The 16,443-nt window shown below is 41.5% G+C and overlaps 1 protein-coding gene across 1 annotated transcript in view; it reads left to right on the top strand.

Moving 5' to 3' along the window:
- Window positions 1–16,443, top strand: part of HHAT (hedgehog acyltransferase) — a 640,126-nt gene that overhangs the window by 104,879 nt on the left and 518,804 nt on the right. Inside the window, exon 6 of the mRNA XM_064273239.1 lies at window positions 10,836–11,007. Coding sequence (XP_064129309.1) covers window positions 10,836–11,007 — 172 coding nt within the window. The remainder of the gene's footprint in view (window positions 1–10,835; window positions 11,008–16,443) is intronic.

Here is a 16,443-nt window from a genome sequence, read left to right as displayed (position 1 = left end):
TCTTCATGACTTTGCCTTGTTGAGTGCCTTGTTGTAAACTCTTCTGGCCTCCACAGACTCATGGATACTATATTCTTAATTGTTCCCTATTATAGGTTTGGCTGATGGTTATTGGGTCAAAATGAATTCGTTATAGAGGGTTGGGAATTAACAAAGAGGATACTCAGTACCAAAACCAAAAAACTAAACCTACTGCTGTCAAGCTGATTCCAACTCATGGCGACGCTGTGCGTTACAGAGTAGAACTGAGCTCTGTAGGGTTTTCTTGGCCATAATCTTTATGGAAGCAGATTGCCAGGCCTTTCTTCCATGGCACACTGGTTGGGTTTGAATTGCCAACCATTTGGCTAGTAGCTGAGAACAAACCATTTGTGCGCCCAGGGACCTATACTCAGTACATAGCTAAGCAAATCTAAGAGTGAAGTGAGAAGAGATGGACAAATGAAGTTAGGTCCAGCATAAAAGAAAGAGAGCAACACCTGCTTATACAGGGTGCTGGGAAGTCCTGACACCAGGCATTCTGAGAAGCAGGGTGCAGAAATAGCTGGACTTTGACTACATTTTCCTCACAAGCAGAGGCAACTGATGTCTTCACAATGGTCTCAAGTTACGTCACTTTTTTCTCTGATTACAAAATGATCTATTTTAACTGTAAAAAATAACATAAAATCTTGCCATCCAAAGACTCTCACAATTGTCATTTTGGTGTTTCATTATTTGTGCAGAGTGAACACAACCATTTTCCATGGCTATCCAATATTGAGGTGCACTCATACATTTAACTGATGTTGGACATTTGAGCTATTTCCTTTTTCTTTCTTTGCAATTAAATAGCACAGACCTGAAATGTCCTGGTAGGTAGGAACTTCTGCTGAGGTTGTTATGATCCACCGGCCTAAAGATCTGCTGCCATAGACTTTGTTGGGTATCTCAGGGCGTGCACACTTGAGGTAAGGACCCAAATGAAAACCATCTTCAGTTTATACTCAGAAAGGGATCTGTATTCAGTCACTATGCTGCAAATACTTAATGTACTTGGATGCTAACTGAAAGGTTAGTGGTTCGAGTCCCCCAGAGGCACCTGGGAAGAAAAGCCTGGCGATCTACTTCTAAAAAATCAACCACTGAAAACCCTGTGGAGCACAGTTCTACTCTGATGCACGTGGGGTCGCCATTAGTCCGTAACAACTTCACAGCAACTTTTTTTTTAATTGTTTCACTATGGTGTAGGTGTAAGTGCCATACAATTCTGCATATATCCCCATATGCCCAATCTTCCTTCTTGGATAACCGTTCCCAAAGTAGTTCTCCTGTCGAAACTGACCAGGTGAGTCCTTCAAAGCAGTTACTGTTGTTTCCTAACCATGCTGGGCAAAGTATTTTCCTGAGGTGAACTGAGGAAAACTAAAGAAAAAAGGAAATTCCTGTTAGTTTTATTAATTTATATTTAAAAAATTAAACCAAAGACCTTACCTTCTTTGGTGTAGCTAACCAAGTAGATGGCAAAAGGGGAAAGCCATTTGTTCGGGTTATTGTTATGATACCAACCCAGCCAGAATTTCTTAACCTGGCTTCTTGCTATTGGAGGACAGTGTAAGACTATGGCAGATGTGTATGTTTCAAAATGGCACAAAAATAAATCTCTCCTCCTCTCTGAAGGAGTATCTGCCATTCTTTCCCAGAGTGGGACCCGGTGAGCCTTGAAGGTTGGGGGAGAGTAGAAGCTTAAGGAACCCAGATCACCTTCCCCTGGGAATGAGCACTTCCTTATTTATTTAGTGCCTTGAGCTCTAATTGTCAAATGCTAAATCAAAGCCATTCCCTACACCAGCTAATGTTTGCAACTTCAACTTCATCATTTATGCATTAGCTTCACCTCAGCATTTCAAGGCAGCCTTCAATCTAGTAAAAGTTTTGTTCCTTGATGAGATCCAGAAAACTTACATGCTGTCTTATTTTTCTGTGTTTGTGTTTGCATGGTAGTGTAAGGCTGAAACTGAATTAATTTAAACTTTTATGGTATGCTTATTCTGCATTCTAGAATCTGTATTTTAAAACATATTGTATATCTGTTATGGATTGAATTGCATCCCCCCAAAAATGTGTGTTAACTTGGCTAGGCCATGGTTCCCAGTATTGTGTGATTGTGTGCCATTTTGTCATCTGTTGTGATTTTCCTATGTGTTGTAAATCCTGCTTCTATGATGTTAATGAGGCAGGATTAGAGAGTTATGTTAATGAGGCAGGACTCAATCTACAAGATTAAGTAGTGTCTTAAGTCAGTCTCTTTTGAGATATAAAAGAAAGAAGCAAGCAGAGATGCATGGGGACCTCATAGCACCAAGAAAAAAAGAGCCAAGAGAATTGTATGTCCTTTGGACTTGGGGTCCCTGTGCTGAGAATCTCCTTGACCAGAGAAGATTGATGACAAGGACCTTCCCCCAGAACCAACAGAGAGAGAAAGCCTTCTCCTGGAGCTGGCACCCTGAATTTGAATTTCTAGCCCGATAGACATCATGCATGAAGAAAGCAAGAGGTCATTAAAAAGACAGGAAAGAAAGAAAAGACCAAAATGGATGTCAGAAGAGACTGAAACTTGCTCTTGAACATCTAGTGGCTAAAGCAAAAGGAAGAATTGATGGAGTAAAAGAGTTAAACACAATATTTCAAAAGGCATCTCGAGGAAGCAAAGTATTATAATGACATGTGCAAAGACCTGGAGATAGAAAAACAAAAGAGAAGAACACGCTTAGCAACGCAAGCTGAAAGAACTGAAGAAAAAATTCAAGCCTCAAGTTGCAATCCTGAAGGATTCTATGGGGAAAATATTAAATGATGCAGAAAGCATCAAAATAAGTTGGAAGGAATACAGAGAGTCATTGTACCAAAAAGAATTAGTCAATGTTCAACCATTTCAGGACGTAGCATATAATTGGAAACCAATGGTAATGAAGGAAGAAGTCCAAGCTGAACTGAAGGCACTGGCAAAAAACAAGGCTGCAGGAATTGCCAGAATACTGTGAGATGCTTCGACAAACTGATGCAGCACTGGCAAGAAATTTGGAAGACAGCTACCTGGCCAACTGACTGGAAGAGATCCATATTTATGCCTATTCCAAAGAAAGGTGATCCAACTGAATGTGGAAATTACTGAGCAATATCATTAATATCACATGCAAGCAAAATTTTGCTGAAGATCATTCAAAAGCGGCTACAGCCATATATCGACAGGAAACTGCCAGAAATTCAGGCCAGATTCAGAAGAGGGCCTGGAACCAAGGATATCACTGCTGATGTCAGATAGATCCTGACTGAAATTAAACAATATCAGGAAGATGTTTACCTGTGTATTATTGGCTATGCAAAGGCATTTGCCTATGTGGTTCATAACAAATTATGGAAAACATTGAAAAGAATGGGAATTCCAGAAAACTTAACCATGCTCAAGAGGAACCTGTATATAGATCAAGAGGCAGTTGTTTGAACAGAACAAGGGGATACTGTGTAGTTTAGTCAGGAAAGGTGTACGTCAGGGTTGTGTCCTTTCACCATACTTATTCAATCTGTATGCTGAGCAAATAATCGGAGAATCTGGACTATATGAAGAAGAACGCAGCATCAGGATTAGAGGAAGACCCAGTAACAACCTGTGTTATGCAGATAACACAACCTTGTTTGCTGAAAATGAAGAGGACTTGAAGCACTTACTGATGAAGATCAAAGACCATGGCCTTCAGTATGGATTACACCTCAACATAAAAAAAACAAAAAACAAAAAATAGCAGCAACAACAACAAAAACCCTCACAACTGAATCAATAAACAACATCATAAACAGAAAAAAGATTGACGTTGTCAAGGATTTCTTCTTAATTGGATGCATGATCAACACCCATGGAAGCAACAGTGAAGAAATCAAACAGTGCATTACCTCGGGCAAATCTGCTGCAGATGACCTCTTTAAAGTATGAGGGTGCCCTTTATCACCACTCTTATTCAACATTGTGCTGGAGGTCCTAGCCAGAGCAATTAGGCTAGATAAAGAAATAAAGCGCATGCACATTGGTAAGGAAGAAGTAAAAGTATCTCTATTTGCACATGACATGATCTTATACACAGAAAACCCTAAGAAATCCTCAAGAAAACTACTGAAACTAATAGAAGAGTTCAGCAGAGTATCGGGATACAAGATAAACATACAAAAATCAGTTGGATTCCTCTGCACTAACAATAAGAACATCGAAGAGGAAATCACCAAATCAATACCATTTACAGTAGCCCCCAAGAACATAAAATACTTAGGAAAAAACCTTACCAGAGACATAAAAGACCTATACAAAGAAAAGTACAAGATACCCCTGCAAGAAACCAAAAGAGACCTACATAAGTGGAAAAATATACCTTGCTCATGGATAACCAAACCAAACCAAACCCAGTGCCGTCGAGTCGATTCCGACTCATAGCGACACTATAGGACAGAGTAGAACTGCCCCATAGAGTTTTCAAGGAGTGCGTGGCGGATATGAACTGCTGACCCTTTGGTTAGCAGCCGTAGCACTTAGCCACTGCACCGCTAGGGTTCCCGCTCATGGATAGGAAGACTCAATATTGTAAAAATGTCTATTCTACCCAAAGCAATCTGTACATACAGTGCAATTCCAACCCAGATTCCAACGACATTTTTCAATGAGATGGAGAAACAAATCACCAACTTCATATGGAAAGGGAAGAGGCCCTGAATAAGTAGAGCATTACTGAAAAAGAAGACAAAAGTGGGAGGCCTCACACTACCTGGTTTTAGAACCTATTATACTGCCACAGTCATCAAAACAGCCTGGTACTGGTACAATAACAAATACATAGAGCAATACAACAGAATTGAGAATCCAGACATAAATCCACCCACAAAGGCCCAAAATCAAATTAAATGGTGAAAAGACAGTCTTTAACAAATGGTGCTGGCATAACTGGATATCCATCGGCATAACTGGATATCCATCTGCAAAACAATGAAACAGGACCCATACCTCACACCATGGACAAAAACAAACTCAAAATGGATCAAAGACCTAAATATAAAATCTAAAACGATAAAGATAATGGAAGGAAAAATAGAGACAGCCCTAGGAACCCTAAACATGGCGTAAATGGTATACAAAACATTCCTAACAATGCACACACACCAGAAAAGAAAATAGATAATTGGAAGCTCCTAAAAATCAAACACCTATGCTTATCCAAAGACTTCATCAAAAGAGTGAAAAGATTACCTACAGTCTGGGAAAAAATTTTTAGCTATGACATTTCTGCTCGGTGCCTGATCTCTAAAATCTACGTAATACTGCAAAAACTCAACTACAGAAAGACAAACAACCCAATTAAAAATGGGCAAAGGATATGAACAGGCACTTAACTAAAGAAGATATTCAGGTAGCTACCAGATACATGAGGAAATGCTCATGATCATTAGCCATTAAAAAAAAAAAAAAACCCACTGCCGTTGAGTCGATTCTGACTCATAGCGACCTTACAGGGTAGAGTAGAACTGCCCCATAGAATTTCCAAGGAGCACCTGGTGGATTCGAACTGCTGACCTCTTGGTTCGCAGCCGTAGCACTTACTCACTACACCACCAGAAAAGCAGATCAAAACTACAGTGAGATTCCATCTCACTCCAGCAAGGCTGGCATTAATCCAAAAAGCACAAAATAGTAAATGTTAGAGAGGCTGTGGAGAGACTGGAACACTTATACACTGCTGGTGGGAATGTAAAATGGTACAACCACTTTGGAAATCGATTTGGTGCTTCCTTAAAAAGCTAGAAATAGAACTACCATACGATCCAGCAACCCCACTCTTTGGAATATACCCTAGAGAAATAAGAGCCTTTACATGAACAGTTATATGTACACCCATGTTCACTGCAGCACTGTTTACAATAGCAAAAAGCTGGAAGCAACCAAAGTGCACGTTGATGAATGAATGGATAAATAAATTCTGGTATATTCACACAATGGAATACTGTGCCTTGATAAAGAACAATGATGAATCTGTGAAACATTTCATAACATGGAGGAATCTGGAAGGCATTATGCTGAGTGAAATTAGCCAGTTGCAAAAGGACAAATATTGTATGAGATCACTATTATAAGAACTCGATAAATAGTTTAAACAGAAAAGAAAATATTCTTTGATGGTTACGAGGGTGGGGAGGGAGGGAGGGAAAGGGGTATTCACTAATTAGATAGATAGCAGTCAAGAACTATTTTAGGTGAAAGGAAAGACAACACACAGTACAGGTGAGGTCAGCACAACTGGACTAAACCAAAAGCAAAGAAGTTTCCTGAATAAACTGAATGCTTTGAAGGCCAGCGTAGCAGAGGCAGGGCTTTGGGGACCATGGTTTCAGGGGACATCTAAGTCAATTGGTGTAATAAAATCTATTAAGAAAACATTCTGCATCCCACTTTGGAGAGTGGTGTCTGGGGTCTTAAATGCTAGCAAGCAGCCATCTAAGACGCATCAGTTGGTTTCAACCCACCTGGAGCAAAGGGGAATTAAGAACACCGAAGATACAAGGTAATCATGAGCCCAAGAGACAGGAAGGGCCTCATAAATCAGAGACTACATCAGCCTGAGGCCGGAACAACTACATGGTGCCCAACTACAACTGATGACTGCCCTGACAGGGAACACAACAGAGAACCCCTGAAGGAGTAGGAGAGCAGTGGGATGCGGACCTCAAATTCTCGTAAAAAGACCAGATTTAATGGTGTGACTGAGACTAGAAGGTCCTGGAGACCATGATCTCCAGACCTTCTGTTAGCCCAAGGCAGGTAACATTCCCAGAGCCAACTCTTCAGACAGGGATTGGACTGGAGTATAAGATTGAAAATGAGACTGGTGAGGAATGAGCTTCTTGGATCAAGTAGACATATGAGACTGTGTGGGCAGCTCCTGTCTGGAGGGGAAATGAGAAGGCAGAGGGGGACAGAAGCTGGTTGAATGAGCACAGAAATACAGGGTGGAGAGGAGGAGTGTGTTGTCTCACTGGGGGAGAGCAAGTAGGAGTATATAGCAAGGAGTATACAAATTTGTGTATGAGAGACTGACTTGATTTGTAAACTTGCACTTCACGCACAATAAATATTAAAAAAAAAAAAAAAAGAACTCTTTAATGTGTTAGAAAGCAAAGATGTCACCTTGAGAGTGAGGTACACCTGACACAAGCGATGGTGTTTTCAGTTGCCTCGTATGCATGCAAAAGCTGGACAATGAATAAGGAAGACCAGAACTGATGGCTTTGAATTGTGGTGTTGGCTAAGAATATCGAATATACCGCGGGCTGCCAAGAGAATGAACAAATGTGTCTTGGACGAAGTACAACCAGAATGCTTCTTAGAAGCAAGGATAGTCAGACTTTGTCTCACATACTTTGGACTTGTTTTCAGGAGTGATCAGTCTCTGGAGAAGGACATCATGCTTGATAAAGTAGAAGGTCAGTGATAAAGAGGAAGACCCTCAGCAAGATGGATTGACACAGTGAATACAACAATGGGCTCAAGCATAACAATGCTTGTGAGTATGGTGTAGGACTGGGTGGTGTTTCGTTCTGTTGTACGTAGTGTTGCTATGAGTTGAAACGGACTCAGCAGCACCTAACAACAATGACAGACTGTGAGAGAATAAATTTCTCTTTGTTATACCCATCCACTTGTGGTATTTTTGTTATAGCAGTACTAGGTAACAAAGACAGAATTTGGTACTGGGAGTAGGGTGCTGCTCTAACAGATACCTAAAATGTGATAGTGGTTTTGAAACTGTAAATGTGTAGAGGCTGAAAGAGTTTTAAAGTGCCTAGATTTCATTGATGAGACTGTTGGTGGACTTATGCATGTCAGACAATTCTGGTGAGGACTCAGAAGAAGTGAGGAGAGCTATTACACTGGAGACTGCACAGACAGCGAGAAGGAGCAACAGGAAAAGGGCAGCAGCAGAGAAACAGCAGCAGCAGAACCAGGAGACCAGCTCGAAGCAGCACTGGATCCAACCCACAGAGCAAGAGAGCTGAGTAGCTTTGCACAGGAGGCTTTCTGATGGAGTAGGGTGCTTCTAAGCACTTATTGGTGGAGATAGGCTTGCTGAGCTCACTGCATTGCAGTCAAAGTTTACTGGCAGAGCGGGGTGCTTCCAGGCGCTTACTGGTAGAGCTAAAGAGCTTTGGAACACTTGCCCCAGCAGGGCAGGTTCAGGCAGCGAGACCTGAGGGTCCGAGAGACCAGGGGGCCAGGAAGCAGAAGCTAAAGGGTCAAGGAATACAGGAAGCATAGCTGCCTCAGTCTCAAACGGTAATGCCACGACCGCTGATGTCTCAAAAGGTGGAGTCACCACTCAGATGGACTAGGCGAATGAGGCCTCCAAAAGTCAAGGGAGCAGAGTTGCTGGCCTGGAAGGTGGAGCTGAAGCTCAGTCCAGGGGCCTCCATCCAGAATTTGGGGAGTGTGGCCATCACTAGAGTAGAGGGCAGGGCCATTGTCTAAATGGTCTCACAGAACAGAGGATTATTTTCAAACTTTGAGAACTAATATAATATGTTCTGCTGACTTTCTTGGTGCCTATTCTTTCTTTCCCTCCAATTTCTTCCATTTGTAATGGAAATGTGTAGCTTGTGCCTGTTGCACCATTGTACTTTGGAAGCAGATAACTTGTAATTCTAGATGTCACAGATAAAGATAAATAATTTTTGAATTTTGGACTTGGAAATGAATTAAGATTTTTACTATGATATGATGGGGTGAGTATGTTTTACATGTGGCAAGGACATGAACTTTTGGGAGCCAAAAGAATAGAATGTTATGGATTGAATTGTGTCCCCCCAAAATATGTGTCAACTTGGCTAGACCATGATTCCCAGTATTGTGAGATTGTCTACCATTTTGTCATCTGATGTGATTTTCCTACGTGTTGTGAATCTTGTCTCTATAATGTTAATGAAGGAAATTCTTGTGGCACATAGTGGTTAAGAGATATGGCTGCAAACCAAAAGGTTGGCAGTTTGAATCCACTGGGTGCTCTTTGGAAATCCTATGGAGCAGTTCTACTCTGCCTTATGGTGTCTCAATGAGCTGGAATTGACTTGACTGCAATGGGTTTCCTTTTTTGTTTGTTTGTTTATGATGGTAATGAGATAAGATTAGAGGCAGTTATGTTAATGAGGCAGGACTCAGTCTACAAGATTAGGTTGTATCTTAAAGTCAATCTCTTTTGAGATATAAAGGAGAGAAGCAAGCAGAGAGAGTTGGAGACCTCACATTGTCAAAAAACAAGAGCCAGGAGAACAGTGTGTTCTTTGGACCCAGGGTCCCTGTGCTGAGAAACTCCTTTACTGGGGAATATTGGTGACAAGGACCTTCCCCCAGAGAGAAAGCCTTTCCATGGAGCTGACACCCTGAATTGAGCTCTAGCCTCCTAGACTGTGAGAGAATAAACTTCTATTTGTTGAAGACAACCACTTGTGGTATTTCTGTTATAGGAGCACTACATAACTAAGACAGCATCTCTAAACCATGGGCAATGAGGTGACACCACCAATATCATATTAATTCTAATGCTGTGAACAGAACCAGCCCACTTTGGCATAACTTTTTTGTGTACACATATTGAGCATACTCTCAGTAGTTTATGAATAGTTAAAACACCCTTCTCCCACCTGCTCTGTTTGGCCTTAAAGCATCTCCTAATTCTTCTCTGTAAGTGGTAGTCTAGGACCCCACAAGAGAAGACTATTAAGAAGGCACAGGTAAGAGGTTCATAATTATCAGATGTTTTTGCCATCGAGTCGGTTCTGACCCATAGCCACCCCGTGTGTGCCAGAGTAGAACTGTGGTACGTAGGGTTTTCAATGGCTGATGTTTTGGAAGTAGATTGTCAGGACTTTCTTCTGAGGCACCTCTGGGTGGACTCCAACCCCCAACCTTTTAGTTAGCAGCTGAATGTATTAACCATTGTTCTACCCAGATATTAACTACCAATTACCCAGTGCTTTTACGTGCCAGGCCCTTTACTCTGTACTTTATGTACTTTATCATATTTAGTCATCACAGCAATCTTTCTTTATATATGAGTAAACCAAGACTTAGAGAGGTTAAGAAACTTGCCTAGGCTCACAGAGCTGTGTGGTTTGTGCTAGAATTTGATTCTGATTCCTTCTCATGTCCATGTTCTTAACTATTAAACTATACCTCCTGATAAGCAAGAGGCTTGTCCCATATGTGTCTTTCTGTGTACTTTTATTCTGGTTTGCTTCAGAAACAACTTAAGCTAGAAGCATACACCCACACTTGATTTTCTTTTGCTCTCTGGCTTGCTCTCTCATTCTCCCTTTCTCTTACCAGTTCTTTGTCCCTTCATGACTTGGCTCTACTTTTCCCAGCCTCAAACTTGGATGGGTGATGGGTAAAGACAGGCGGGGTGACACCTGGAGCCCCAAGGAATCCCAAAGTCTGGAGGGAGAATCCACCAGGTACTGCCCTCCCACCCCAGAATTTTTGAGTGCCTGTTGCTGGGATGGAGTGATACAGAACCTGTCTTTGGTTATTTATACTAGGCTAGCTTGTGACCTGACCCTATTCTTACTCTGGGACAGAGTTTTCAAGCTTGGGTACGGCCTTTTCACCCAAGAACACTGAGTATTCCCAAGGCAAACCAAACTAACCCTCTGTTAGTGGACATGGCAAGAACTGAGGGAAGTTTATTAAAAACATCATCTAGGGGACTATTTAAAAGGTCTTAAAAATCCACACACAATCTAATTACCTTTTTTCTTTTCCACTTTAGATGCAGCAGCAAGAACACTGCTCATTGAAGTCTACCGTCTGCATCCTGGCTGTGGGGCTGGGTCGCCTACTTTGCTGGTGGTGGCTGGCAGAGCTGATGGCTCACCTGATGTACATGCACGCCATCTACAGCAGCACCCCCCTCCTGGGGGCTGTCTCCTGTTGGACTTTAGGTAATTGTGAATATCATTGTCAGTGGGATAAGCACCAAGTGTCAGCTTTAGGGTGAAGCTGAACTGGGGGCAGGCAGGGGTACAGTTGCTCGGACCAACTCCTTATTTTGTCTCTTTTCTTTTGTGGGCAAGATTATGCATGTGTAATGTGGCTGACTGAGGTGAGGGCCATGGTTTGAGGTCTGGGAATCCAGAATGGTAGCAGTTGGTCCTCCTAATGGAATCCTAGTGAGCTTAGCTGGGTCTGTATCTTCACAGTGTGGCCAGTATTACCTTTGGCAGCAGAGGGCAAAAACTGGTGGGAGCAGCCTTTGAGTCCATTCGAAGGGATAATATTCCAAGACTGAGTTGTTCTGCAGTCTTTCTTGCTGCAGTGTTTCTTGTTCTTCTTGCATAAGATATAAAGGAAAGAATATGGACTTCAGAGTCAAGACAGATGTAGGTTTGAATCCCAGCTCCACCAACCATTAGTAGGCAGCCTTTGGCAGCTAATTAGAACTCTCTGAGCTTTAACTTTTTGATTCTGACTCATAGAGACCCCAGGCAGCAGAGTAGAACTGCCTCATGGGGTTTTCTAGGCTGTAATCACTACGGGAGCAAATCACCATGTCTTTCTACCATGGAGCCACTGAGTGGGTTCGAACTGCCAACCTTTTGGTTAGCAGTCGAGTGCTTAATTGTTGTGCCACCAGGGCTCCTTCGAGCTTTAGCTTCTTCATCTGTAAATGAAGAGACTTACCTTTGCAGGGTTTTTTGAGGATTACATAGATATTGTATGTTAAGGACCGACTTCCTAAAATGTTTGTCAGATAGAATACATGGTGTGTGCGTGTCTGTCTCCTTTGGTTGTTCCCTTTATTTTGTCTACCCATCTCTTTATACCTGCAAATGAGGTGGGAGAGAAGTCTTATTTCTTTTTTATTATTATTATTTTTTTTACTGTACTTTAGATGAAGGTTTACAGAACTAGCCTCTCATTAAACAAATAGTAACTTATACTTAATATACATATTGTTTTATGACATTGGTTGCTAACCCCATGACATGTCAACATTCTTCCTTCTCAGCCTTGGGTTCCCAAATACTGTCCCCTCTTGCCTTCTTATCCTTGCCCCTGGGCTGTGTGTCCCTTTAGTCTCTTTTTGTTTTATGGACCTGTCTAATCTTTGGCTGAAGGGTGAACCTCAGGAGTGACTTCATTACTGAGCTAAAAGGGTGTCGGGGGGCCATACTCTCAGGGTTTCCCCTGTCTCTGTCAGGCCAGTAAGTCTGGTCTTTTTTTTTGAGTTAGAATTTTGTTCTGCGTTTTTCTCCAGCTCTGTGATCCCTCTATTGTGGTCCCTGTTAGAGCAGTTGGTGGTGGTAGCTGGGTACCATTTAGTTGTACTGGACTGTCTGGTGGGGACTGTGGTAGTTGTGGCCCATTTGTCCTTTGGACTAATCTTTCCTTTGTGTCTTTGGCTTTCTTCATTCTCCCTTGCTCCAGACAGGGTGAGACCAGTGGACTATCTTAGATGGCCACTCACAAGCTTTTAAGACCCCAGATGCTGCTCACCAAAGTAGAATGTAGAACATTTTCTTTATAAACTGTGTTATGCCAACTGAGCTAGATGTTCCCCGAGACCGTAGTCCCCACAGCTCTTAGCTTGGTAATGTGGTCCCTCAGGGAGTTTGGATGTGTCTGTGGAGCTTCCATGGCCTTGCCTTGGACAAGTTGTACTGGCTTCTCCAGTATTGTGTACTGTCTTACCCTTCACCAAAATTATCATTTATCTATTGTCTACTTAGTGTTCATCACTCCCCCTCCCTCCCCTCCCTTGTAACCATCAAAGATTGTGTCTTTGTGTGTGTAAATCTTTTCATGAGCTTTTATAATAGTGGTCTCGTATATTATTTGTTCTTTTATGGTTGACTTATTTCACTCAGCATACTGCCTTCCAGACTCATCCAGGCTGTGAGATGCTTTGCAGGTTCATCATTGTTCTTTTTTGTTGCATAGTGTTCCTTTGTGTGTATGTACCATAGTTTGTTTATACATTCATCTGTTGATGGACACCTAGGTTGTTTCCATCTTTTTGCTATTGTTAACAATGCTACAGTGAACATAAGTGTGCATATGTCTATTCGTGTGACAGCTCTTATTCCTCTAGGAAATATTGCTAGGAGTGGGATTGCTGGATCATATGGTATTTCTATTTCTAGTTTTTTAAGGAAGTGCCATATCGTTTTGCAAAATGGTTGTACCATTGTGCATTCCCACCAGCCACGCATAAGACTTCCGATTTCCCTGCAGCTTCTCCAACATCTGTTATTTTGTGCTTTTTTAATTTGTGCCAGTAATATTGGGGTGAGATGTATCTCATTGTGGTTTTGATTTGCATTTCTCTAATGGCTAGTGATCTGGAGCATTTCCTCATGCATCTGTTAGCTGCTTTAATGTCTTCTTTGTTGAAGTGCCTGTTCATATCCTTTGCCCATTTTTTAATTGGATTGTCTTTTTGTTGTAGAGGTGTTCGGCTTTCTTGTAGATTTTAGAGATTAGAACTTTGTCAGATTTGTCATAGCCAAAAATATTTTCCCAGTCTGTAGGTTCTCTTTTTACTCTTTTGGTGAAGTCTTTTGATGAGCATAAGTGTTTAATTTTTAGAAGATCCTAGCTTATCTTCTGGTGTTTGTGTATTGTTAGTTATGGTTTGTATCCTGTTAATGCCATGTATTAGGGCCTCTTGTGTTGACCCTGTTTTTCCTTCTATTATCTTTATAGTTTTTGGTTTTATATTTTGGTCTTTGATCCATTTGAATTAGTTTTTGTGTACGGTGTGAGGTATGAGTCCTGTTTCATTTTTTTTGCAGATGAACATCCGGTTTTGCCAGCACCGTTAGTTAAAAAGACTGTCTTTTCCCCATTTGATGGACTTTGGGCCTTTGTCGAAGATCAGGTGACCATAGGTGGATGGATTTACATTGGGGTTCTCAATTGTGTTCCATTTGTCAATGTGTCTGTCTTTCTACCAGTACCAGGCTGTTTTGACTACTGTAGCTGTATAGTAGGTTCTGAGGTCAGGTAGTACGAGGCCTCCTAGGGATGGAAGTCTTATTTCTTTAGCAGGGCATAAAGGCATGTTGGTCTCCAGTACAAAATTTGTCTGTGGAGAAACCATGTTGTCAGTTGTCATCAAGTCTGCTCCAACTGCTGGCAACCCTACATACAACAGAACAAAACACCACCCCATCCTGCATCAGCTTCCTGATCCTTGATATGCTTGAAAAGAACCATCGTTCTTTATTTCTCTGATGAAAACAGCAGGGAACTTTCATCTTTCTGAGCTAAATTGCCTCACTTACTTGTTTCCTCTCGGGAACTCCCACAGTGAGTGGCTGAACTCAAGGTCTGACCTCCAGCTGTAGCTCAGAATGTGTGATCTTCCAGGCCAATAAGCTACTCCCTAAGGAGGGCAAAGTACAAGCCTGACTCCTTATCTGTTTGGCGTTTTATAGATTTTTTTTTTTTTTAAATCTTGATTGTCCTTGATATCACTTGCCAAATCAAAATGTTTTCAAGAAAGAAGCCTTTAGAACTGAAAAAACACTGAGCTGTTTTAAGGCAGTCTCTTCTTCCCAAACAAAGCTTTTCGTAGTAAGGGGTAACTATTCTAAGTTTTAATGATACAATTAGACAAACAATAAAATTAAATGATGGTTTATACTAAATAAGATCCCAGTTGTACAACATCCACGTTAGGAATTGTTTCAGTCTGGATGTGTTTAACTATAAGTAATGATAAACCTAACTGAAAATGGGGCTTAAACAGTAAGGCAAAGTTATTATCTCACATAACAATTACTTCTAAGGTCAGAGCTGTTAGCCTCTGACTCATGGCAACCCCATGCACAGTGGAATGAAATGCTGTCCAGTTCTGTGCCATCCCCACGATTGCTTGTGGATAGTCCTGTTGTGATCCATAGGTTTTCTTTCCACTGGCTGATTGATTTAATAAAGCTTAATCAGTTTTGGCAAAGTCACTTCATACATGATACCGTGTACTTTGCATTGCATCTATGAGGTGGATACAGTGCCCAGTTTTCTCCACTGTTCACATTGCTAATTACCAGTTGCCATCTAGTTGATTCCCACTCACGGGGACCCCATATGTGTGTCAGAGTAGAATCGTTCTCCGTATGTTTTCAGTGGATGATTTTTCAGAAGTTGATCACCAGGCCTCTGGGTGGACTCAAATTGCCAACTTTTTGGATAGCAGGCGAGCGCATTAACCATTTGCACCACCCAGGGACTCCATTACTAAGTTAAATCACTGATACACAACAGCGACTGTCAGATCGCTCCCTTGAAAAGGTACATTTATTCCTTTGCATTCACCAGGTAATGTGTAGGGTGTGAATTCAGCATATATGAATATCCTGTTCTCTAATAACCTTAAAAACCTTTTAATGTCCTTTGATGAACTTGCCTGAATCAGTTCTTTCAGTGGAAGTTGGAAGTGGTGATTTTCTCAGCCTATTGTTATTTCTGTGTGTTGTAGCCTGCATTCTTCTGTAAAGAAAAGCTTTTGGTCATAAACTGGGGACGAACTATAGTTCCTTCTAAAAAGGCAGGGCAAATGATTAATAGTTTCTTTTTAAATATAATTTTTCCAATTAAGGAGTTAATGAAATACTCCCTCCACTGGTGGTATCAAATGAGTTTTCATTGTTTATTTACTTGTTATTATTATTTTTAAATTTTATTGTGCTTTAGGTGAGAGTATACAGCGCAAAATACTTTCTCATTCAAAAATTTGTACACAAATAGTTCTGTGACATTGTCTGCAATCCCTGCAATGTGTCAGCACTCTCCCCCTTTCCACTTCAGATTCTCTGTGTCCATTCGTCCAGTTTTCCTATCCCTACCAGCCTTCTTGTCTTTGCTTTTGGGCAGGTGTTGCCCATTTGGTCTCGTACACTTGATTGAACTAAGAAGCCTGTTCCTCACGTGTGTTATTATTTTGTTTTATAGACCTGTCTAATCTTTGGCCGAAAGGTGGACTTTGGGAGTGGCTTCAATTCTGAGTTAGTTGGGTGTCCTGGGGGCATAATCTTGGGGATTCCTGCAGCCTCTGTCAGACCAGTAAGTCTGATAAATTTTTGTGAATTTGAATTTTGTTCTACATTTTCCTCCCTCTGTTTCTGGGACCCTCTGTTGTTATCCCTGTTGGAATAGTTGGTGGTGGTAGCCAGGCAACATCTAGTTCTTCTGGGCTCGGGGTGGAGGCTGTGGTTCATGTGGTCCTTTAGTCCTTTGGACAAGTATTTTCTTTGTGTCTTTATTTTTCTTCATTCTTCTTTGCTCCAGATGGGATGGGACCAATAGATGTGCCTTCGATGGCTGTTTGTAAGCTTTTGAGACCCCAGAAGCCCCTCACCAAAGTAGGATGTAGA

Source organism: Loxodonta africana, chromosome 20 (genome assembly GCF_030014295.1).
Source record: "Loxodonta africana isolate mLoxAfr1 chromosome 20, mLoxAfr1.hap2, whole genome shotgun sequence".
Classification (NCBI taxonomy): Eukaryota; Metazoa; Chordata; class Mammalia; order Proboscidea; family Elephantidae; genus Loxodonta; species Loxodonta africana.
Note: the sequence above shows the minus strand (reverse complement) of the source record. Positions and strands in the feature narration are given on the sequence as shown.